This window comes from Oryctolagus cuniculus, chromosome 1, assembly GCF_964237555.1.
Source record: "Oryctolagus cuniculus chromosome 1, mOryCun1.1, whole genome shotgun sequence".
Taxonomy (NCBI): domain Eukaryota; kingdom Metazoa; phylum Chordata; class Mammalia; order Lagomorpha; family Leporidae; genus Oryctolagus; species Oryctolagus cuniculus.
The window spans coordinates 198,531,355-198,555,498 of record NC_091432.1 but is presented as its reverse complement, the minus strand read 5'-3'; the positions used below and the strand labels follow the sequence as shown (position 1 = coordinate 198,555,498).

General features: G+C 55.9%; 3 protein-coding genes across 4 annotated transcripts in view; 1 reads left to right on the top strand and 2 right to left on the bottom strand.

Moving 5' to 3' along the window:
• The first annotated feature begins 2,135 nt into the window (after window positions 1-2,135).
• On the top strand, window positions 2,136-8,435 carry CD72 (CD72 molecule). Its single transcript, XM_008269670.4, has 9 exons — window positions 2,136-2,486; window positions 2,576-2,677; window positions 3,189-3,260; window positions 3,616-3,711; window positions 4,020-4,355; window positions 6,178-6,329; window positions 6,916-7,019; window positions 7,673-7,850; window positions 8,094-8,435. Exons 1-8 carry the CDS (start codon window positions 2,408-2,410, stop codon window positions 7,815-7,817), a joined length of 1,086 nt encoding a protein of 361 aa, XP_008267892.1. The 5' UTR covers window positions 2,136-2,407; the 3' UTR covers window positions 7,818-7,850; window positions 8,094-8,435.
• On the bottom strand, window positions 8,384-13,709 carry TESK1 (testis associated actin remodelling kinase 1). The gene is made up of 10 exons (XM_002708006.5): window positions 12,282-13,709; window positions 12,033-12,154; window positions 11,847-11,895; window positions 11,271-11,417; window positions 10,885-10,967; window positions 10,671-10,761; window positions 10,372-10,455; window positions 10,125-10,214; window positions 9,888-10,002; window positions 8,384-9,540 (listed from the first exon to the last, which is right to left on the bottom strand). Exons 1-10 carry the CDS (start codon window positions 12,498-12,500, stop codon window positions 8,657-8,659), a joined length of 1,884 nt encoding a protein of 627 aa, XP_002708052.1. The 5' UTR covers window positions 12,501-13,709; the 3' UTR covers window positions 8,384-8,656.
• A 3,780-nt stretch (window positions 13,710-17,489) lies between these two features.
• Window positions 17,490-24,144, bottom strand: part of RUSC2 (RUN and SH3 domain containing 2) — a 76,706-nt gene continuing 70,051 nt past the window's right edge. For both annotated transcript variants that reach the window (XR_011380830.1, XM_051844093.2), the window contains one exon: window positions 17,490-19,685. Coding sequence is in view for 1 of the 2 variants with exons in the window: in XM_051844093.2 (XP_051700053.1) it covers window position 19,685 (1 nt within the window). In the remaining variant the exon portion in view is untranslated. The remainder of the gene's footprint in view (window positions 19,686-24,144) is intronic.

The following is a 24,144-nucleotide window of genomic DNA, read 5'->3' as shown; positions in this document are numbered from 1 at the left end:
TTTGAAAGGCAGGAGAGAGGGAGAGAGAGAAGGAGAAAGAGAGAAAAAGAGGAAGAGAGAGAGAGGGAGAGAGAAAGAGAGAGAGAGAAATCTTCCATTGCTGGTTCACTTCCCAAATGTCTGCAACTGCCTGGGCTGGGCTTGAAGCCAGGAGCCTGGAACTTGATACAGATCTCCTAAGTGCATGGCAGGGACCCAAGGTCTTATACCACCGTCATTGCCATCGCCATCGCCATCGCCTGCCGTCTCCCAGGGCATGCATTAGCGAAAGGCCAGGTTGGAAGTGGAGAAGCTGGGTCTCCAACAAGGCACTCTACTGATAGGGGCGGCAGGTGTCCCAGTGCATCCCAAGCAGCCGCCCAGCTGCTGTGCGCATTCCCCACCCCCCCGCCCATCTTTTGTTGGGCGCATACTGCAAGCTTGGTTTTGGTACTTTAATTGGCACTGGGTCATGTTCATTTGTGTACTGGTTATGAACACTGGGACATTATCTCCAGCTTTTGGAATACCTGCAAAGCTTCCTGCGATGGATGGACTCCCTGGCTGCCCACACGTACCCGCGTACCGCCCCCGCAGATACACTGTCCCCACCCACTCTGCCCCCAGCTGCTGTCATGGCCTCTGAGGCCCCTGGGGAATCACCCCACACACACTACACTGACCCTCCCAGGCCTCCGGGGGGAGGGGCCAGGGCTGCTGGAAACTTTAGTCAAGCAGAGACCGTTAGCAGCTGCAGAAACACCTCAGGGGTGAGCCGCAAAAAGGAAACATTGTAGCAGTTGTTGCCATGACCTTTGGTGGCTTCTTTGAAAATGGCCTGTCAGTGTCTGCCCTGGTAAAAGACACCAGTGATGACAGGTACCCCACAGCCCACAGAACCCTCTGGGCGGCTTCTGACATCCACCCCCGCCTCGCCTGTGCACACCCGGGGCATGCGTGTGTTGTTCACATGCACACACACCCGCACATACGCATCGCCGGCCTCTCCTCAGTCCCATCCCGGAGGTGACAAGTGTGCGCTCCTGCCTGCACGGCCACTTTTCTCTGGGGCAGCTGAGCAAGCTTCGGGCAAGCTCCAGGGCCCAGTGCAGGGTCCGCCACACACCACCAACCACACGAACTGTCAGCCTGTAGCGAGGACTTTTTCCCCCTTCCTTTTTCCTCCCCAGCTGCCAGACGGGTTTTTGAGGGGGCAGGTGTCACCCACACGGCAGTGGGTTTTTCTTGCCTCCCTGCTGGCCCTGGTTTCCAGTGCCATCCCCGATGTAGGCCCCGTGGGAGTCCCTGTGAGGGGTCACATCTTGCAAGCCCAATGTTCGGGAGTGCTTTCTGCCCGCGGGCCCTTCTCCCCTTGCCAAGTCTCCCTCTCTTCTCCATCAGCCGGGCCCTCACCACCCATGAGGGCCTCGCAGGCCTCAGGGACTCCCTCACAAACGCCTCTTTTCTCGCAGGGCTGAGTACAAAGAGGGCAGACTTAGGGCTTTTTCAAGGGAGAACTTTTCTAGGAAAGTAAGACCAAGAAAATGTGAAAGTCTTGGTGGCTCAGAGTATGCACACTCAGCGTCTGGGTCTGCGTCATCTCTTGGCCTCACCTGTCTTGGGAGCTTTGGCCCTGTTAACCCCCCATGCACCTGCTCCCTGGCCTCAGAGGCAAGGACACAGGAGCTGCTGGGAGACAGGAAGCAGAAAGGGCTGACAGTCACAGGTGAAATCAGCCAGAGATGCTAGCACAGGGGCCAGCTCCCCAGAACGGCTCTGGAGTGAGAACCTGTGTGTGGGAACCTCACTTGTCAGTCCTGAGAGCCCCCAAGCCGACGGCAGGGGGACGTGAGCCCCATTTGAGGAGCTGCCAGATCAGGATCCCTTTATGGGAACCCCAGGATGCTGAAGAGCCGGGTTCCAGAGCAGGACCCCCCACTTGGATGGGGGAGGATGGAGCCTCACGCTGGAGCAATAATTGGGGTGATCATGTAGGGCGGGTTGGAACCCAAAGAGCAGCAACTACATGTACATGGGCAAGCCCCTGGGGACAGCGGTGGTCAGGAGGGGAGGGTGGGCCACTCAGGGAGGAGCCTCAGAGCCCAGCACTGCCAAAGTGGCTCTCAAGAACACAAAGGGGGAGTGCTGGCAGGACGCAGCGCCAGGCCCCCTGCCCCTGCCCCGTGCCCTGGCCCTCAGCACCCTCTCTGGCCCCTCTCTGGCCAGGCCCAAGGATGCCTCTGCTTCACTGACTCATTCATACCTTCCTCTTTTGTGACGGCAAGTCACAGGGGCAAGTGCTGAGCTGCGCCCCGCCACAGGGGGAACTCAGAGCCGAGGAGTGAGCAGGGTCTAAGGGCAGAAGAGCAAGAGGGGCTCAAGTCGGCGGCGGAGAGGGGAGCCGGGTGGAGGCCAGGTGCTGGGCACCATGGCGGAGGCCATCACCTACGCAGAGCTGCGGTTTGTGAAGGCTCCCTTGAGGAAGAGCGTCTCCCTCCCGGGACAGGGTAAGGGCGGTCCCATCCTCCTTCACGACCTGCCCGCCCCCATCCCCACTCCCACCCTCCTCCTTTTACTCTCTCCTCTCCACTGCCAGAGTCCGATGAGGATGGAGAACTCACCTACGAGAACGTGCAGGTGCCCCCAGGCCTGGGGGGGCCCCAGACCTTGGCTCCCTCTGCAACAGGGGACCAGGCAGGTATAGCGAGCACAGGGGATTCGTGTGTCTGTGGGGGCCATGTCCTGAGCTGGGGAGTCCACGGTGGTCTCCAGAGGACAGCACCCTGGCTGGGAAGGGGAGGGCAACTGGGGCCTCGTGTGAGGGCTGTCCCAAAGCCAAGCGGAAGGGCAGCGGGCAGGCTGGGGCTGGAGGAGGGAGGTGGCAGCTGCAAGGGGGGCTGAGCTCCAACGGAAAACGGGGACCACGGGAGGGAAAGGGGGTGGTGGAGAGGTGAGAGTGATCCAGGCTGGAGCCAGTGGAAAAGCCCCTCCCCACCCTGAGGAAATGCTAGAGGGAGACCCAGGAGGGCGATGATGGGGTCCCCCGGAGAGAGGATCAGGCAAGGAGCAGAGGGAGTCCCTGCGGTCACGAGGAGTCCCGGGAGCTGAGAGGGCGTCCCAGAGCAGCTGCAGGCAGAGGGCAACAGCGGGAGCGCTGGGGTCTCGGCGGCGGGAGGCTGCGGGGCAGCCACTGACGCTCCCTTCCCCAGACGGCCAGGCGGAGCCGCCAACCGCCTCCAGGAGCGGCGCAGCGTCACCAGCTGCCGGGCGGACGCTCGCTGGTGGGTATCGTCCCGCAGCAGCCCCGGGGAGGGAGGGTGGTGCCTTGCCCGGGGATGAGCATTCCCGGTGCGGCCCCAGCTGACACCCCATTTCCGCACCTCCCCGCCTTTGCCCCCTCTCCTCTGAGATCAGCTCCCCTCCTACCAGGCAGGGCAGTGCCCCTCAACCCGCCTTGCCAGTAACACCCCCCAGGCCTTATTCTGGAACATTCTCCCTCTTCACCTCCAAAACATCCCCACGCCTAAGGAAGCCGGCCATGCCCTCCCCCTCACCCCTGCGGGGTCCTCCTAGGAATGCTTTCCCCAGGTTGTCCCCCACCCCAGCCCCTCAGCTTTCTTCCCACTGTCCCTGAAGGCCAAGGCCGGGCAGCCTGCTCACAGTACCTCCAGCTGGGCCTGCTCCTCACCTGCCTGCTGTTGGGGGTGGCTGCCATCTCCCTGGGCGTGCGATGTGAGTATGGCTGACCCTGGTTTCTCCCTTAACCCAAACCACTTTGTCCCCTCCTGCCCCCGCAAAGATTCCCTTCCTCAGCAGAACTTGCAGTCCCTGCCCGGCCTCGGCTTCCCGTCTGGCTGCTGCTGCCCCTCCCTAACTGCCAATTCCTCCATCCTGAAGCTTTCGACAGTCAGATCTTACATGTCAGCTCGTGGCGGGGGGTGAGGTTGCAAAATGTGGAAATGGGGCCACTGCTGCAGTGTCGGGGCTCCAGAGCGTGGCTGAAGCGGAGGCCCTCCAAACCCCTCTCTGTGGCCGTCCAGATGTGCAGGTGTCTCAGCAGCTCCGGCAGATGGACGGGGTTCTGGAAGCCACTAACAGCAGCCTTCTGCAGCAGCTCCACCTCAGGACAATCCAGCTGGGGCAGAGCGAAATGGACCTGCAGGGCTCCAAGAGAGAGCTGGCCCAGAGTCAGGAAGCCCTCCAGGCAGAGCAGAGGGTCCACCAGGCTGCCGAGGAGCGGTTACAGGGCTGCCAGTCGGACAAGGAAAAGACACAGGAGACCTTGCAGAGCGAGGTGGCACAGAGGAGCGCCCTGCAGCAGAGGTTGAGCCACGTTCAGGCCACGCTGAAGCCCTTCTTCACGTGCCCATCACGAGGTATCTGCCCTGGGGAGAGGGGATGCGGAGGGGCTGGCTGGGAGGGGACACCGGGGGCGGGAGCCTGGCAGCTCTCAGGAGCCAGCGAGCTGTTCAGGAGAGGGGCAGTGGCTGACAAGAGCTTTAGCCTCGGCCAACAGGGAGAAGGATCAAGCTGCGTCCTGGATTGAGGGGGACCCCTGAGCTCCAGGGCAGATCCTTGCGGGGAGAGCAGGGTGCAGCCAGCAGTGCCAATCATCGTCCAGGGCAGCCTGGCAAACTCAGGGGTCAGCTGGCTGGCAGCTGCAGCAAGGATCCGCAGCCCCCTGAGTTCAGGTGTGAAGTTGGTTGTACGTTTTTTCAGAAGACAGGGTCCATAGCTTTAACTGATTTTTGCTCCATCGAGAGCCCCTCGGAGGTGAGGCATTCCTGCTGCCTGGAGGGGCAGGGCAGCTGGAGTTCATGGGTGGGTGGCACCCGCAGTGAGATGGGTGAGTGCGAGGGTTAGGGACTTTCTCCAGCTGTGCCCATCCGCTTTGAACGGACACACGACAGGGGAAAGGCCAGGCCGAAGCAGGCTGAGGTTCTGTGCAAGGCGCCGGGGCCAATGGGGCTGGAGATGGTTAGGGTTAGGCTCTATTATCTGAGGGGCAGGAAGACTCTGTGCACGTACCTCCGGCTCCTGTTCCCTTGGTCTCCTTATCCTCTGTGCCCCCAGTCCCGTGCCAGTGCTGCCACCCCTTCCCATAGCGTCCCAAACTGCTGCTCTGTCGAAAGGGCAGTTGCAGACTTCTATTCCCATAACAGCCGCCCGCTCCTCCAGCCCTTCCCCACACTCCCTCCACCTCATTGAGGCCTCCCACCTGCTGATCCCCTACTTCCGCTCTTCCCACCAGCTGTCGCCTGTCTTCACCTCCCTCTCTACCTATATTGGGTCCCAAGCCCATGGCTCAGCTACTCATTCCTTTGTTCCAGGGTCTTTCTGGTGCACTTGACCTGCAAGACCTCAACTCTGGCTCAACCCAGTTGACCACTTTACCCAGGTCTGCACCAAGGTGTGCCAGGTTGTGCAATCGTTCCACCTGGCGCCACTGGGACTCCAGGCTCCAAGCACTGCCTGGCAACCTCTGCATGGTCAGCCTGCTTTCCCTAGTAACTTCTTCCCTACCACCTTCCTCTCGCTTTCAGCGGACGCCCTCATTTCTTGCTTCCTTAGAGGGGCTGCCCTCCATTTCCCACCACCAAGTCTATAATCCCATTGAAACCTTGCCCATCCTGGCCTTTTGCAAGGCTAACTGTAACAGCTTTTTGAATTCTTTTCCTAGCCATTACCCCTACTCTCCCCAGTCCATTCTTCATATTAGAGCCAGAGAGATCCTTTAAAAATGAAAATCTGACCATGCCTTCCGGGTCTAGAATATGTCATTCCAGTTAGTTAATCACACAGTTAAGGGATTCACATGGCAAAGTTTTGAATGTGCAGTGGAGGATGTTTAGGGAGCAAAAGAGATGAATGAATGAGTGAGGGCCTAGTGAATAGTTAAGGGTGCCAGGTGAGATTAGACAAAATTCAGGTGTACTGCAAGTGTTCAGGAATTGGAGGTGGAAACACCGGTCCTATTAAAACTCCCAGATCATAAATAAGTGATGTTGAGTGTTAAGACCTTTTAGTGAGAGTACATAGACATGGCATTTCCGGGGGTGGAGGCGGCGGGGCAGGGCAAGACTGCCAGGGTCAAGGACCAGAAGTGCCTGTAGGTGCGGGGAGTAGCCCTGAGGGGATACTGTTAGTGACCAGATTGCTGGGTGGTGCTGCTGCTGTCACATTCTCCCTGATTTTTAGACACCTGCTGCCCGGTGGGATGGACACTGATCCGGGGAAAATGCTTTCATATCTCATTCACTGAGAGAGATTGGGAGGAAAGTCAGAGATATTGTAAATCTCTGTCGTCTGACCTGGCCATAGACAGAGACCGTCCTTGGAGTTATTATTCAGTAAGTAAGCGCACGCTTCCGCACAGACCGGAGGGCTGCTAGTTGGTAAAGGGACACGTGTCACCAAGTCAGCACAGCAGAGCACGCTGGCACCTGGACTGTGGCAGACGTGGCTGATCGCGGTACTCTGCAGCACTGGGTGCCAGCAGCCTCTTCTCAGCACAGCGCTCCAGGGGGTCCCTCCCAGCCGGCTAGCACCGGCCAGAGAGCCGCCGTGTAGCAGCTTTCTCTCCTTCAGCCTCGCATCTGAGCTCCCGGGGCAGCTCTCCAGGCTGATGACCAGTCTTTGACCCTCGTGGTCCCTTGGGCCGAGAGGTGTGTTACCTGGCGGGCTGGATGGTGGCGACCGGCTGGACCACAACAACCCAGGGGATGCCTCCCCTCCCAAGGCCGGCAGAAATCCTTACCCAGCTGGGAGGTGATCTAAAGGGTGACCCTTGAAGAACGCGGGGCCAAGTCACCGATGAGCTGTCCAGTGCCAAAGGCAGGCTCAGCCTCTTGCCAGAGCTCATAGGCCCCCCTCCTCCGGTGTCCATTTTCTGCCACACTCTCTACACCCCTGTGTTCTCGTGCACTCTCCCTTCAGGCTTTTAGCAACTTAAGGTTGCAGTTGTCATGGGATACTTTGTATTGGATTGGCCTCAGCTTTAATGATGGCTGGCGGTGGAGTGACGGTACAGTGTTTAATGGGTAAGTTCGTTAGGATTTTTGCATGCTTTCAACTCTATAATCCCTTCATAACGACACAATAATGAGACCTCCTCCTTAGGTTCTGATTCCAAAACGTTTTCATCAGTTAATACTGTAATTGCCTATTTGTTTCCTCTATGTAAGAACCTTTCAAGGCAGTCTTAGTCTCTACTGTATCCCTAGTATGTAGAAGTGTATGGCACATTTAAAACAATTAATTGGAATAATTTCTAGGTCAGGATCGACGTCCTCTTTGAGAAGGAGAAGCTGAGGTTCAGCCGGGGCTTGACCGCTGGGAAGTGCCAGCATTCTAACTTCCCAAGCTGAATCTGTGCTATACCAGTCAGGGCCACTTGGGGCACTACAGCAGCCCCAGGGAAATAGGAAAGCAGGTTAACCCCAAGGATCAACCCGAGAGTCCCTGACCCGAGGTGGCCACTTCTCGTGTTCGCGGAGCCCGTGGTGTTTTCATCCTAAGATCTCGGGCAAGTTTCCCTCCTCTGGCCCCAAAGCCTCTTAGGTTAGAATCCAGACACGTGTCCCCGAGCCATGCGTCAGGAGGCATAGGGAGTTAGGACTCGGGCTAGGTTTTGTGCAGGGCAGGGGAGGAAAGGGAGGATTCAGTCTTTCACTTTCACTTCACCACCCTTTAGTTTTGTTACTGAAACCTCAAAATGTGCCGCGTTAAAAACCTGGTCATGGGAAACTCTGGAGCCACGGGACTGTAAGACTCGTCTTCCCTGCATCTGTGAGGTGGCCTCTTTCCGGTTTCCAGACGAGGAGCACCCTTTGCCCTGATCTGGGTGAGAGTGGAGCCAGGGTGGCGGCATGGTGAGTCCAAGGGGTAGAGGACTGAAGAGTGGGGCCCGGGGGGAGGGCAGAGGGCAGCGTTCTTCCTGGACATGATGGTCCTGTCCATAGCCACAGTGGGCGGGGCTGCGGCTTGGTTGGGAGTGCAGAGGGGCAGGTTAAGACCTAGAGTTGAAGGGAGGCTGGGGCGGTGGCTGTCCAGGGAGCTGGCCGGGGGCCCAATGACAGTCAACGGCGGAGCTCACGCATGCTGTACTCTTCCAGATATTCATGCTGACGAGAGCCTGTGACCCTCACCTCTAACCTGTGGACTTCGGGGCCAAACCTCAGTGCCTCCACCCTGCCCCCCAAGTACTTCCTCTCTGGGCAGTGCCCAGCCAAGGCATGATCCACACGACACTCTAGCCAGCAGCTGCCTAAAACCTTGTCCCAGAAACTCGTCTATTCCTGGGAACAGGGTGAAGAAGCCTTGAGAAGGGACTTTGGCCTCCCCAAGAACCTCCCATGGCGGCATGGGAGTGGGGGCGGGGAGGAGGGCGCACGGGCCGAGGGGATAAGGGCAGCCCGGGGCCAGCCAGGCAGTTTTATTGAAATATTCTTAAATAATCGCGCGTGTTAGTCTTGTGTGTCAGCAATGCTGTGTCTGGTTCAGTGACCCCCATGGGAGGGCGAGCCCAGGGGTCGGATAGGAAAAGTGCTCCGTCCCTCAAGTCCACGCTGAGGCTCCCCTAGACGGGGAGAAGAGCCGGTCAGCCCGTCTGGGGCTGGCACTGGCCAGCAAGTGCACTCTGTCCTCACAGGGTGTCCCGAGACCACAGGCCCCACTGCTAAGAGCGTGCCCCAGGCAGCTGCAGGCTGGGTGTGGGTGGCTTGGCGTGGTGCCCTCGGTGGCAGAGGAGGCTGCCTGCCTCACAGTTCAGGTTGCGGTAGCGGGCAACAGCTGGTGTGGGGCGGGGGCACATGGACAAGAAGCCAAAGCTGAAGGGGCCGAGGCAGCATCCAGGACAGGGTAGCCCCTCGTCGGGCTCCCGGGGTGCTGAAGGGGGTGGCGAGGGTTCTGTCCGCTCCAGGGCTGCTGCCCGGGGCAGGCTGTGCTGAGCCCGGTTCCAGGGCTCCCCAGCCCAGCCTTGCGGGGAGTTCACGACCACAGCCGGGGGGTTGTTGTTAAGGGGAGGTCCTGATCTAGGGGACCAGGGCTGGGAGGCGGAGCAAGTGCTGATGAAGTTGTCTGTGGCCACGGCCAGGGGCAGCCGGGGAGCTGGTCCTGGAGGCTCTGGCTCAGGGCTGCTACCCTCACATTCCATCTTCTCTTCAGCTGAGGGGGCCATGGCGGGAGGGCCAGGACCTGGCAGTGCCGTCTCCATACGTCGAGGAAGCTCAGGGGACGAGGGCAGCGAGCGGCAGCGGCGGGCAGGTGTTCCTGGCTGGACCAGGTTCTCCGGCGTGCTCACCAAGGGCAGCTGGGTGGAGGGCATCGGTGATGGCGGTACAAGGGGCAGGGGTGTGACCGGCTTGCTGGGTGTGTCCAGGAGCTTGATCTTGCCACCCCTGAGGTCTTCCCGTAGAGAGAAGGGGTTCACTCGCGTCAGACTGTCCCCCCAGTTGGGGGGCGATTCTGGTGATGGGGGCAGGAAGAGGTCTGACCGGCTCCGGGAGAGCCGGGGGTCCGGCCTGGGCAGCGTGGCCGAGGGACCCCCTCTTAGAACAGACCCTGTGGACAGAGAAGTCTGAGATCACTGTTCTCGGCTTTGGTCAGAGTTCCTCCAGGGCCTGGTTGTCCTCCGAGGCTGGTGGGACTGGAGCTCAGGAGTTCCCTGCGGGGTGCTCTGGGAAGGGGGTGTCACCCCAGCCCCCTTACCTCCTCTGCCCCCTCAGGCTCTAACTTGAGAAAGCCATCTTCCTCGAGATGCTCTCCCACCCCCACCCTCACCCTCACCCCACCCCCACTCCCCGCCTTCTCAACTACTAAATACACTGAGCTTCCCCCTGTAATTCTCTGGGTTCTGAGGAGGAGAGAGGCAAATGGGTTTCATCTGGGTCAAGGTCATGCTCACTTACCCTGATTGTAGGCCAGGGGAGTCCTGGGCTGCGGGGCTGGTTCAGGCAGCTGCTCCAGGATCCACTCCAGGTGCTGGGTGATTTCGGTGAAGGGAGCACGGGTGCTGGGTTCCATCTGGTGGGGAGAGAAAGGGGTAGCTTCACTCGTGCTCTGGAGGGTCCCCGAGTTCTCCTCCCCTCCCCTTGGGGGCCCGTGGGGCAGCCAGGTCAGCTCAGGGAGCAGGGCGAGACCCTTACGCTGCAGCAGTGGATGGCCAGGAGCAGGAAAGGCAGCGGGCAGTCGTCCCCCACCAGCGTGCGGAAAGCAGGCACGTCCAGGCCAAAGTCCTGTGGGGACAGAGGAGGCCTCCCATCAGACTCCCTCGGGGTCTTCCTCCTACTCCCACACTGCCCCCCGAGCAGGACCCCAACCTCCAGGGAACCCTCCCTGGTCATGAGCTGCCCATGAGGAGGTCCCCTTCCTTTCCAACCTAGAAGCCTTCACCTCGGTCCGGGGTAAGTAGTCAGGGTCCGCAGGTACTCGGGCAATGAGCTCGCACAGGACAATCCCGAAGGCGAAGACGTCGGCCTAGGGTGGGAGATGGTAATGTTGGGGGGAGGGATGGGCAGTTTCCGTTTCAGAATTCTGTTATGCCGAAATTTGGTGGGGGAGTGAATCCTGCCAGTCCTGTGGCAGAAGAGGGCCTGTGAGGGGCGGGCGGGAGTCCTGGGACCTTTGACTCTGGCGGGTGCTGTGGAGATGGGGTCTCAGGAGAGTACCGGGGGGGGGGGTCGGTGTCTTACCTTCTCGTCATACAGCTCGCCTCGCAACACCTCTGGGGCCATCCAGTACGGGGAACCCACCACAGCCAGCGGCTCCTTCCTTGCCCCCTCCCTGCAAGGGCCGCTGGTCAGCAGCATCCCATTCAGGCACCCTCCCAGGCACCAGGGGATGAGGCGGGCACCCCCCACCCCGGAAGTGCTCCAGGGCGTAGGGGAACCCGGGCATCCACCTCACCTGTACACAGGGATCTTTTCAGCCAGCCCGAAGTCACCCACAACAGCCGTGAAGCCTCGGTCTTCCCGGCGGACCAGACAGTTCTGACACACACACACAGCATCCCACATACCCATCACCCTCTGCTTTCTGGCTCCCAACGCACACCCCAAAGCCCTGCCACTCTAGCAACCCTCTTTGATTCCCCGTTCTCCAGTGCACCCCCCCAACATGGCAACATCACTCAAATTCAGCCCCTGAAACAATGCCCTCACCTCAGTTCCCTGCTATTCCCCAGTGCCTTGCCTCCATTTCTGCCCACTGTCCACATTCCAACATTCATGGGCCAGTCACGACCTAGTAGTCTCCACTCCCGCTTCGTGCCTCCACCCACCCGGGCAGCCTACCTTGGATGTGAGGTCTCGGTGGAACACACCCTTGGCATGCAGGTACCGCAAGCCTCGGGCAATGTCCAGAGCCAGGCGGAGCCTGACCCGCCAGGATAGGGGCTCGGGGGAGCTGAGCAGCTGTTCCAGGGTCCCCCCATTCATATACTGGGGCACAGGGGAGGAGAAAGGGAACGGATGTCAAGGCTTTGCTCTGGATTCTAGGTCTCCCAGGGGACACTCAGGAAGCTGGTAAATGTCGGAAGGGTGAGTCTGTGTTCTGTGCAGTAGCCACAGGCTCCGCGCAATACTGAGGGTCAGGTTATCAAGTTAAAATGTAATGAACATTCCGTTCTTCAGCCACACTGGCCACGGAATTAGATGTTTAGACAATTAGATATCGGGCATTCCCATCACTGTAGAAAATTCTATTGCACAGCACTGTGCTGGGCGATTTCGGGAGGAGACCAGCCGAGGCCTCTTACATGTGGTTTGGCCAAAGGGAAGTTTGGGGAAGGGAAGGCCCCGCCCCCCGCCCCCCCATGATTCCTTTGCCGATCTGTCGGGCCCCTCAGTGCCTTTCTGGCCGCTGCTCACCTCCGTGAGAGCGTGCAGCTGCCCTTGGTGTACACAGACTCCCATGAACCTGCAAGGGGACCACGCAAGACGGGAGGGTAGGCTGTAAGAACCCGGCACCTCCTCATTCCTACTTTTCCCGTGGGATCTGTCCCGTTCCCCCCGGCCCGCCCACCAAACTGGCCGGCAAGAGGCTGGGGCAGTCACCTTAGGATGTTAGGGTGCCGGAGCCGGTTCATCAGCTGCACCTCCCGGAGCGTGTTGCCCCGGTTACTGGGGAGCTTGTTCATCTTCAGCACCATCACTTGCCCTGACTGTCGGTGCCGAACCTGGGTGGGGGGGCGGCAGGGGCGGGCAGCCGGTGTCTGGGCCCTGTCTCCCGTGCTGCGGGGCCCCTCGTTCCAGCCTCCCGTCGAAGGCTCGGTCCCGCCCCTCTGCCCTCTCGGCTGGTCCTACCTTGTAGACCTCAGAGAAGAAGCCGGCCCCGATCTTCTCGGCGCAGTGGAAATCGTCCACCCGCGCCAGGCTGGACACTGCGCTGCGGAGAGCCCGGTAGGAGGAGGGGCGGCCCCGGCCCGGGCCTCCGCCTGCGCCCCCCGGGCCCGGGGGCCCCTCCCCCGGCGCCTCTCCGGGCCCCGGCCCAGGGCCCCGCAGCGGGGGCCGTTCGCCGGCCATGGCCGGGCCCCCAGCCCGGGCTTTGCCTCACATGGCAGGGTCCTCCGGGCCCGGGCAGGCCGCGCTCGCCATGGGCGCCGGCCCAGCCCGATCCGGGGCGCCGGGACTCCCGCTCCCGCCTTGAGAATGGAAGATCCGCCGACGACCCTGGGCCCGCCCCCGCCGCGCCGGGGGCTGCGCCGGGGTGGACGCCACTCCGTCCGCTCCGCTCTGCGCAGGGCCTGGGCCTGGGCCGGGCGGCGGCGGCGGCGGCGGCGCTCCCGGGCGCCGGCGGGCGGGCTCCCCGCAGGCGGAGGCGGGCGGGCGGCGGCTGCTCGGCTCCGCCGCTGGGGCTCAGGCTCCGCGGCCTGCCGAGGGCGGGGCTGGGCCGCGGCTCCGCTTAACTCCTTCAGGCCCGGCCTCCGGGCGGCGGCCACGCCCCCTCAGGTGCGCACCCGCCGCGACCCGCGGCCCGCGGCCCGCGACCCCCGACGCGGCGCGGTCACGGAAACGCAGGCGTGGGCGCGAATAACGGAAGGGCCGCCTGTGCGTTCGCGAAGCTCCTATGCCTTTTAGCTGCCCTGTGCACCCTTTCTCCTCTCTCCCGGGTCTCTGTCCGTGGAGGGCCGGGCTCAGGGGGCGGCTCGATTCCGGGGCTCCGCGGACCAGCCAAGGCAGAAGCGCAGACCCCGCAAGCGATCCGCCTTCCCGGCCTGCGGCCCGTTCCGCAGGTCCCTTTGCCCCTCCACCCGCCCCAAGCTCTGGACCTCCCGCCACCTTCTATCTTCACGGGCGGTTGTGACGCCCCGTGACTGGGGGGCGCCTTCCCATCCCTGGCTCGCACCCGACTCCGCCTCACTCCATCCCGCCCCCGGTCCCCAAAGTTCAGATGCGTGTCTCCGCCCCGTGGCCACCCAGCAGGGACCGCCCTCTTATTTCTTTGTGCAAATGACCCTCTCTTCTTCTAAGAGAGGAGCCGCCACCTGAGGGGACAGCGCCGCCTTCCGCGAAAGCCCACCCCTCCGCAGGGTCCCGCCCCCTCAAAGAACGCTTCCCCGGCGAGACCCCCTCGTCCTCGATGAGACGCCTCCCCTTCGGGGGAACCTTTCCTCCGCGTGACACCATCGGCGTGTGGAACCCCTCGGCGCCGCACGCCCTCCTCTGTGTGTTCTCCCCTCGCGGTGAGACCCTCACCTCTCAGAGTGACTCCCCAAGTCATTGTGACCCCTCCCCTCAAGGTGACTCCGCCCCTCCGTGTGGCCCAGCCCTGAGCCGTGTGACCCCCCTCCCGCAGGTTCCGCTCTCTGTCACGCAGGAACCCGGTCTGCCCCCCTCAGGCCGGAGGCGGCGCTGCAGCCGGTCTGAAGTCGGCGCGGGGGTCCCGAGTGCGCACGCCCAGTCTCGGGACACCGGGCGCTCGCCTTGCCCAGCGCTTCCGGTTCTGCCGCTAGCTCCGCCCCCGGGTCATCGGCAAATAGCCAATCATCTCCGGGGTTGGGTGGTGTCGCTGGGTCCCGGCGGTCGGCTCTGGAGAGAGCGGATTCGGGCGTCGGCGGACCGCCTGCCACCTAGCGGCGGGATGAGGGTGCTGCAGGAGTGGGGGCTGAGACTGGCTGAGACAGGCGTGAGCGGGCGAGGCTGAGCTGTCAAGAATTTTATCTATTTCTGTGGTCAGCTGAACAGAAAGCAGATAGGAGCAGAGTCCGTGTCGCGTGAGTGGCGGCTTTCTAACGGAGCCCTGTCACGCATTTAGGAGACTTGGGGCCGAGAAGTGCTGTTGTCCAGGGCTAACGAGAAAAGAATCAAGGCGGTCCTCAGTGGTAAACGTGTGCCAGGCTCGCGGGTGGCCAGAGGCTGCTGCGTGCACCCTACAAGGGAGGGTGTCTCACCTGGGCTCAGCCTGGCACAGCGAATTAGCGTTGACACCTGCATCTCTTTCCTTTTGCTTTGAATTAATGCCTCGTCTTAAATAGTCATTAGGAATAACGTGACCCACCTTTGCCCGAGTTTCAGCATGGCTGTAGTTGGTGATAGTAATTCAAACAGCTGGATGCCTGTTGCATTTTACTTATTTTTTAAAGGTTATTTATTTGTTTATTAATTCATCTGAAAGGCAGAGGGACAGAGAGAGACAGAGGGAGAGACATCAGAGGTCTTTCATCCCCTGGTTCACTCCCCCAATGGCCACAAGAGCCAAGGGTGGGCCAGGCGGAAGCCAGGAGCCGGGAACTCCATCCAGGTCTCCCTGAGTGGCAGGAGCCCAAGTTCTCCTTTCTAGGACCATTAGCAGGAAGCTGCATCAGAAGCAGAGTAGCCAGAACTGGAGCTGGTACCCTGATATGGGGTACCACTCACTCACTGGGCCACACCGCTGACCCCCAGGTGCCGGTTCCAGAAAGATCACTGGGTGGTTGTGTGACTGTGTGTGGATCCTCAGCAGGAAGGAGGCTGTGACCGGAGGTGAAGGGCTGGACAAGGAGTGGGTTGATGAACAGGGGGAGGAGGAGACGTTCAACTACTATGGGAGGTAAAATGGGAAATCCTGATGATTGCTGGTGTCCAGAGTCAGTCAGCCTTAGGGAGGACAAGCTCAACACCCCGGGCAATTTATTTTTATCTTTTAAAAAGATTTTATTTATTTATTTGAGAGGTAGAGTTATAGGTAGTGAGAAGGAGAGACAGAGAGAGAGGTCTTCCATCCGCTGGTTCACTCCCCAAATGGCTGCAATGTCTGGGACTGGACTGATTTGTAGCCAGCAGCCGGGAGTTTGTTCCAGGTCTCCCACATGGGTGCAGGGGCCCAAGGACTTGGGCCATCTTCTTCTTCTTTTTTTAAATTTACTTGATAGAGTTAGACAGTGAGAGAGAGAGAGACAGAAAGGTCTTCCTTCTGTTGGTTCACTCCCCAAATGGCCACTACGGCTGGCACTGTGCCGGTCTGAAGCCAGGAGCTTCCTCCTGGTTTCCCATACAGGTGCAGGACCCAAGCACTTGGGCCATCCTCCACTGCCCTCCCGGGCGACAGCAGAGAGCTGGACTGGAAGAGGAGCAACTGGGACTAGAACCCAGCACCTATGTGGGATGGCGGCACTGCAGGCAGAGGATTAACCAAGTGAGCCATGGCGCCAGCCTGGACTTGGGCCATCTTCTACTGCTTTCCCAGGCCATGGTAGAGAGCTGGATTGGAAGTGGAGCAGCCAGGACTTGAACCGGTTTCCAAATGGGATGCCGGCACTGCAGGTGGCGGCTTTACCTACTATGCCACAGCGCCAGCCCCTCAAATAAAATTAAAACAAAACAAAACAAAACAAAACAAAACCCTCCTTTACCTTTTTGCCCCCTTCCTATTCCTCCCTTCTTTCCTTCTCTCTCTCTCTCTCTCTCTCTCTCTCTCTTTCAAGAAACCTAGTCATTTGTCCAATAGAGTTTCTCAAAGTCAGAATTTTTCTGAACTTTTTCTGGTGTGATTTATTTTAAAAATTAAAATTTATTTCAGAGGGAGAGGGAGAGAGAGAGAAAGAATGAATGCTGCCATCTGCTGGTTCACTCCCCAGATGCCCCTAACAGTAGGGCTGGGCCAGGCCAAAGCCAGGAGCTCAATTCAGGTGTCCCATGTGAGCGTTAGGGACCCATTACCATTGCCTTCCAGAGTTTGCATTAGCAGAAAGCTAGAATCAGTCGTCAGAGCTGAGACTCTGGCCTCGATTCCCCAGTGGAGATGGGGCTGTCTCGACAGGTGCCTTAACCACTAGGCTAAACGCTCAGACCCTAGTGCAATGTAGTATGTTCCTCAGTTTCCCATATTCCATGTACATTGGTGGTTAGAGACTTATCAGATTTACTTATTAATTTAAAAATATTTACTTGTTTGAAAGACAGAGTAGGAGAGAGAGAGTGAGAGAGAGACTTTCCATCTGCTGGTTCATTCCTCAAGTGCTTGCAACAACCGGGCAGCCTCCACATTAGCAAAGTTGGATTTGAAGCAGAAACAGGACTCATTCTCATTTTATTTATTTATTTTTTAGATTTTATTTATTTATTTGAGAGGTAGAGTTATAGAGAGAGGGAGAAACAGAGAGAGAGGTCTTCCATCCATTGGTTCACTCCCCAGATGGGCACAATGGTCAGAGCTGGGCCAATATGCAGCCGGAAGCTGGGAGCCAGGAGCTTCTTCCGGGTCTCCCATGTGAGTACAGGGGCCCACGTACTCGGGTCATCTTCTGCTGCTTTCCCAGGCCACAGCAGAGAGCTGGATCGGAAGAGGAGCGGCTGAGACTCAAACCAGTGCCCACATGGGATGCTGGCGCTGCAGGAGGAAGCTTATCCCAGTACACCACAGTGCCGGCCCCTCTCATTCTCATTAATCTCTTTATTAAATGTCATGTTTACTGTAGGTGTTCTGGGAGCACTAGGATATTGATGCAAGTGTCCCAAGCTGTGGCTTAACCTGCTGTGCCGGTCGGTCATCTTTGCAGATTCTTCTTCATTTTCCTGGCCTCTAAATAGTGGAGTGCTCAGGGCTAATTATTGGGCCCCTCCCCTCCCCTCCCCTCCCCTCCCCTCCCCTCCTTCTCCCTTCCCTTCCATAGACATTGTGGGTCACTTCGTTAACTCCACAGCTTTAAATTCTGTCCGTATGCTGATTACTCACATTTTCTCTCTCTTGTCCCAACTTCTCCTCTGCGCTCTAAACTCCTATATTCAATTGCTCCTTCGTCATCTTCATTTGGATATCTAATTGGGTTTTCAAAATTGATGAGAACAAAAAGAGAATTCTTGACTCCTGTCCTTCTACCCCAGCTTTTCTCTAAGTCTTCCCCATCTCAATAAATCCACTGTGTTACATGCTCAGGCAAGAGAATTCAGTTACTCTTAATTCCTCTCTTTCTCTCTACCCCACATCCAGCCTACCAGCAAGCCATATATGCTGTATTTTTGAAATTTTTGATTTCTATTTCCTTGCCTAAGACTGTCAATATAACACAGAAGGAAGTAGTGGCTGTAGACATCTTTATCTCTATCATGATCTTTATTTATTTACTTTTCAAGATTTATTTATTTGAAAGAGTGACAGAGAGCGAGAGAGAGGAGAGAGAGAGAGAGAGAGATTGTCTACTCGGTTCACTCCCCAAATGGCCCAGATCTGGGCCAGGCTGAAGCCAGGAGCCAGGAATTCCATCCTGGCCTCCTGTGTGGATGGCAGGGGCTCAAGCCCTTGGGCCACCATCCAGTGCCTTCTCAGGCGCATTAGCAGGGAGCAGGATCAGCAGTGGAGCAGCCGGGACTTGAACTGGCAATCCGATAAGGGATGCCAACGTCACAAGTGATGGCCGAACTTGCTGTGCCATAGTCCCGGTTCCATGTTCCTGCTCTTTAAAATGATTGTTTCACTATTTCATCATTAAATGGCACGTTTACTGTAGGTGTTTTTGGGAGCTATCCCTGCCAGTTAGCTAATACTACAGAAATCGTATGCAATTAGCTCCATTTGACACTGGGGAATGAAACGGCAGCTCTCTGTTCTCATCAGTCTGTAGGCTGACCGCATCCTAGAGCGGAGCTGGCTGAGAGGGCTCGCGCTGCCTCGCCTGTCTCTCTCCTCCTCCTGGACCCGCTGCACAGCCTGCGCATGCGCCTCTCAAGGTGAGAGAAGGACAACTGCTTTTCCTGTCCTTGGGTCACGTTGTGCCCGCTAACATCCCAGTGATCAGAGCAAGTCATGTGGGCTCTGTCTATAACTGTGGGAGGAGAAGATGTTTTGTTATTTGCAAATTAGTTTTATTTATTTGAAAGGCAGCAGGGGAGGGAGAGAGAGAGAGAGAGAGAGAGAGAGAAAGAGAGAGAATCTCTGATTGGCTGGTTCACGTCTCAAATGCTTGCCACAGCCAGGGCTGGGCCAGGCCAGAGCCCGGAGTTAGGACTCAATCACACTCTCCCAGTGGGAGGCAGGGACACAAGCACTGGGGGGGGGGGGGGGGGCACCTGCTGCCTTCCAGGCGTGAACAGCAGGAAGCTGGATCTGGACAGAGCCAGACTCCACTCGAGCACTCTGCTATGAGATGCTGGCGTCAGAGCAGTGTCTTAACCACTAGGCCAAACATCCACCTCTAATAACACTTTTAAACCTTTATTTTAATTATTAAAACATGCTACTCTTAAATATATTTTTGGTTGGTTTATGTTGTTATTCTTTTTTTTTTTTTTTTTTTTTTTTTTTTGACAGGCAGAGTGGACAGTGAGAGAGACAGAGAGAAAGGTCTTCCTTTGTCGTTGGTTCACCCTCCAATGGCCGCTGCAGCCAGCGCGCTGTGGCCGGCGCACCGTGCTGATCTGATGGCAGGAGCCAGGTACTTATCCTGGTCTCCCATGGGGTGCAGGGCCCAAGCACTTGGGCCATCCTCCACTGCACTCCCAGGCCACAGCAGAGAGCTGGCCTGGAAGAGGGGCAACCGGGACAGAATCTGGCACTCCGACCGGGACTAGAACCCGGTGTGCCGGCGCCACAGGCGGAGGATTAGCCTATTGAGCCGCGGCGCCGGCCTATGTTGTTATTCTTAAATACACATTTTTTAATTTCTTTTTTTCCTTAAACATATTCTTAAAATATCTTTATTTTATTGTCTGATAGTTATGATCTTAAGTCATTGTGGTCTAATTTGATTTTTGTTGGTTTTGCTCATGGTAACTTGTTTCCTTGTATGTTTTATAATTTGAGAAATATTTATTTATTTGAAAAGCAGAGAGAGAGAGACAGAGACAGAGAGAGAGAGAGATCTCCCATCTGCTGATTCACTCCCCAAATGCCAGAACAGCCGAGGCTGGGCCAGGCCAAAGCTAAAAGCCAGAGATGCATTCTGGGTGGCAGGGAACCCAGTGCTTGAGCCATCATCTGCAGCCTCTGGGGTGGGCGTCAGCAGGAAGCTGGACTTGAAGCGAGGCTCGGATGCGGCCTCTTGGCATCCCAGTGCTGTCCTAACTGCTGCTCCACTTGACTCGTGATTTTTATCTTTTGCCCATAAGCTCGAATGGCTTGAAAGTTTATCTGTGGTTTATTTATTTATTGTTGTTGTTTTTGCCTTGCATTGAAGCTAGGTTCCTGCAGGAAAGATGTTCTGGTTTGCTTCTTTCCCCCAGGCTGTGGGGTTACTTTCGACTGGAGTCTTCTCTTGATTCTATCTCAGGCTCCTTAGGTGGGGTGCATTCCGTCTGCAAAACCACGTGCGAGGCAGATTTTGATGGTCAACTTTGTGAATTTCCCAGTCGCTACCAGGTTAAATTTTTATTAATAATTGTACATACTTACGGGCTACAGATGACATGTGTATCAATCACAATAGACTAACCGACATTTCCCCTTTTCAGATATCACTTTATGCTTGGAGGTTTAGAGCTTCTCTCTTTGTGCACCCAATGTGCACTAGGCTGCTGTGAATCAGGCTGCCCCTATGCTGAGTAACCCCAGGAACCTCTTCCTCTGTGCAGCTCCGGTTTGGTTCCCGTTATCCAAACCCCCTCGATCCCCACCCCTTGCAGCCTCTCGTGATCGGTACTAAGTTTTGAAATAGGTGATTTTATTTTCCGGTAGTTTCCTGAGGAAGCAGATGGGAACAGGTCAATTACTAATTCACCTTACAACTAAGGGACAGATTTTTGAGCCTGCCAGTTTAATGTAGGAAATGTTTTCTTTCTTTCTTTCTCTTTTTAAAAAAAGATTTATTTATTTATTTGAAAGGCAGAGTTACAAAGAGGCAGAGAGAGAAAGAGAGAGAGGGAGAGAGAGAGGTTTTTCATCCACTGGTTCACTCCCCAGATGGCCACAACAGCGGGAGCTGGGCCAATCTGAAGCCAGGAGCCAGGAGCTTCTTTTGGGTCTCCCACGCGGGTGCAGGGGCCCAAGGACTCGGGCCATCTTCTACTGCTTTCCCAGGCCATAGCAGAGAGCTGGATTGGAAATGGAGTAGCTGGGACTCGAACCAGTGGCCATATGAGATGCCAGCAGGCAGTGCTAAGCCACAGCTCCAGCCCTGAGGTATGATTTTTTTTTAAAAAATTTATATATTTATTTGAAAGGCAGAGAGAGAGAGAGAGAATGAGAATATCTTCCATCTGCTGGCTTACTCCCCAAATGGCTGAAACAAATGGTTGGCCAGGCTGAAGCCAGGAGCCAAGAGCTACATCTGGGTCTCCCTTTTGGGTGGTAAGGGCCCAAGGACTTGGGCCATCTTCCTCTGCTTTCCCAGGTGCATTAACAGGGAGCTGGATCCGAAGTGGAGCATGCCCATATGGGATACTTGTGTTGCAGATGGCACCTTAACCTGCTGCACCACAGTGCTGGCCTTTGTCTTGTTTTTTTGTACAGTAGGTAATCTTTGATCGTGAATTGACTGTTTTATTTCACTCTGCCATCTTACATCTTACAGAAGACTCTTACTAGTTTTCAGGATTTTGTACTTAGGCAGATGACAATTTTTTCTTCCTTTCCAGTGTTTATGGTTCTTGTTATTTATTTTTTTTTCATGCATTGTGTAGAATAATGTTGAATAATAAAGGTAACAGTGATCATCCCTGTCTTGGTTCTGACTTTTATAAAGTGAAAGACTATCAACTCTACGTGCCAGCATTCACCTATGCCCACAGCAAACATACTTAATCTTTTTAGTACTTTTCCTGCTAAGCCATGACTCTATTTCAGAAATATCCCAGTAACATTCCCATAAGTTACTACAGTCAATTGTTTTTGGTACAACCGATGAGATCTGTTTGCCAATCCTGGCTCTGGCATTTCTCTTAGATGTGGTTTGATGTTGGCTGTTAACTTCAAATACCCTGTTTACCATGTTTCTATTAGTGTTTTATTAAAATTCATTTTTATGAAAGTCACAGGTAGATGCTTAATTTTATAAAATAGTTCCCAACATCTCTCACTCTGCAGTGACTTTTGTTTCCTTTGCTTTATTCTTATGTTCAGTGTATCTTCTAGTTTGAGCTTTGTTGCGTTTCTAGAATAAATGCTATTAAAGTATTAATGTATGCTATTCTTTTATAACGTTGGCCCTGTGGTTGATTCCAGGGGCGCGGTCATCAGCAAGATGGACTGGCATGGTGTGTGACACACAGCGGAACATCTCTGAACTCTTTGGTAGAAATCATCAAAACATGCTGTCCCGCAGACTTGGAGCTCGCCACGGGCTGCGATGGCTCAGGGATCTCTGTGGGTGGCGGGAAAGAGGATGACGAGAGCACATGCCCTGTTTCCTATCTCTGATTTGGAAGTTTTACTTAGGATGTCTTTCCTTGATTACTTACATGATGCTTGTTAGAGCTTAAATTAATTTCATATGATTTTTTAAAAGATTATGTATTTTATTTGAAAGGTAGAGTTACAGAGAGGCAGAGGCAGAGGCAGAGGCAGAGAGAGAGAGAGAGAGAGAGAGAGAGAGAAAGTCTTCCATCCGCTGGTTCACTCCCCAGATGGCCACAACAGCCGGAGTTGCACCGATCCGAAGCCAGGAGCCAGGAGCTTCTTCCAGGTCTCCCACGTGGGTGCAGGGGCCCAAGGACTTGGGCCATCTTCCACTACTTCCCCAGGCCACAGCAGAGGGCTGGATTGGAAGTGGAACAGCTGGGACTAGAACCGGCACCCACAAGGGATGTTGGCACTGCAGACGGTGGCTTTACCTGCTATGCCACAGCGCCAGCCTCTTCATATAAATTTTGTAAATTAAGTGGGAAGTGTGTCTTCTAGTAGGGGGTACCTATTAGATCACTTTTTCAATTCCTTTATGATTTTATTGAGTGTTTTATGTCATTTTTGATAGATTTTAATGAATACCTTCCTAGATAATATCCATGCTCACTGAGATAGTTCAGTTTCACTTTTTTTTTTTTTTATTTGACAGGTAGAGTTACAGACAGTGAGAGAGAGACAGAGAGAAAGGTCTTCCTTTTCCGTTGGTTCACTCCCCAAATGGCTGCCACAGCCAGAACTAGGCCAATCCGAAGCCAGAAGCCAGGTGCCTCCTCCTGGTCTCCCATGGGGTGCAGGGCCCAAGCACTTGGGCCATCCTCCACTGCACTCCCGGGCCATAGCAGAGAGCTGGACTGGAAGAGGAGCAGTTGGGACTAGAACCCGGCGCCCATATGGGATGCTGGCGCCACAGGCAGAGGATTAACCCAGTGAGCCATGGAGCCAGCCCTATTTTTATTATTAAAAAAAAATTCCTACTGCCAGATTTTAGTCACTTCCTCTTGCCAGTGGAGGTTTGTATAATCTTGGCTACACTTGCCTGAAGTTTGTTTTATTGTTTATTTATTTATTTGAAAGGCAGAGTTATTGAGACAGGGAGAGGCGGTGGCGGGGGCGGGGGAGAGAGAGAGAGAGATATCTTTGATCTGCTGGTTCACTTCCCAAATGACCACACCAACATATTGAAGCCAGGAGCCTGGAACTCCATCTGGGTCTCCCAGGTGGGTGGTAGGGGCCTAAATATTTGGGCCATCTGCTGCTGCTTTCCCAGGCGCATTAGCAGGGAGCTGGATCAGAAGTGGAGCAGCAGTGTTGCAGGTCGCAGCTTAACCTGCTGCACCACAAGGCCGGCCCCTTGTTTTAGACAGCGCTTACAAGAATCAGCTCCCTTGTCTTTCTGTTTTCTGATTTATTGATTTCTGTCATCAGTGTCACCAATGTGTCCTATCTCCAGCTTTCAGTGGTCCTTTTTCTGGCTTCTTGAGGTGACTGGTTAGTTACTAGCTGGTTCATTAGTTACTTGGCTAGTTGCTTTGAGGTGTGTTTGCCTGGCTAGTGTGTCCACAGCCTGTTCTGCTGAAGCCCCCATGGTCTGTGACACGTGCCCTCTCCCTTGCCTGGCTGGTTGGTCCGGGCAGGGGTCTCCCCACTGGCTGAGGCTGGCTTGAGGAGGCGTGGTGTAAGAAACGGGGCTCACCGGGGCCTTTACGCTTCCTTCTTGGGCACGGGAAAGACTACACTTCAGAGCTGCCAATGGTCCACCGTAGCTAATCTCGGTAGATTCATTTTTCTTGTAACTTTTCTATAGATTTTTTTTCAAATTAAAAGACTTAAAAATACAGATATCTGGGCCCTCTGCCCAGAATAGCCTGTAAAAGGCTGGGAATGGATATTTTGAAAAGTCACGCAAGGCAATTTTGCCCTTCATTCTTAGACACGTTCTACTTAAGAAGTCACTGTTGTAGAAATTGTGAGGAGGGGCCAGTGCTGTGGCAACAGAGGGCGAAGTTGCCGCTTGTGATGCCAGCATCCCTTATGGGTGCTGGTTCCTGTCTCAGCTGCTCCGCTCCCCATTCAGCTCCTTGCTAATGGCTTGGGAAAAAGTGGAAGATGGCCCAGATGCTTGGGCCCCAACTTGGGAGACCTGGAAGAAGCTCCTGGCTCCTGGCTTCGGCCCAACCCTGGCTGTCGGAGCCACCTGGGAAGTGGGCCAGCAGATGGAAGAGCTCTCTCTCTATAACTCTTTCAAATAAATAAATTCTTTGAAAAAGATTTTATTTATTTATTTGAGAGGTAGAGTTATAGACAGTGAGAGGGAGAGACAGAGAGAAAGGTCTTCCATCCTTGGTTCACTCCCCAGATGGCTGCAATGGTGAGAGCTGGGCTGATCCGAAGCCAGGAGCCAGGAGCTTTTTCGTG

Coding starts and splice junctions, on each gene's coding strand:
- TESK1 (XM_002708006.5), bottom strand. CDS start 12,500: ATGGCCGGCGAACGGCCCCCGCTGCGGGGCCCTGGGCCGGGGCCCGGA. Junction 12,155..12,281: donor TCTTCTCTGAGGTCTACAAG/GTAGGACCAGCC, acceptor CCCCCCACCCAG/GTTCGGCACCGACAGTCAGG. Junction 10,968..11,270: donor ACCGAGACCTCACATCCAAG/GTAGGCTGCCCG, acceptor TGTGTGTGTCAG/AACTGTCTGGTCCGCCGGGA.
- CD72 (XM_008269670.4), top strand. CDS start 2,408: ATGGCGGAGGCCATCACCTACGCAGAGCTGCGGTTTGTGAAGGCTCCC. Junction 6,330..6,915: donor GTCCTTGGAGTTATTATTCA/GTAAGTAAGCGC, acceptor CTCTCCCTTCAG/GCTTTTAGCAACTTAAGGTT. Junction 7,020..7,672: donor GACGGTACAGTGTTTAATGG/GTAAGTTCGTTA, acceptor ACCACCCTTTAG/TTTTGTTACTGAAACCTCAA.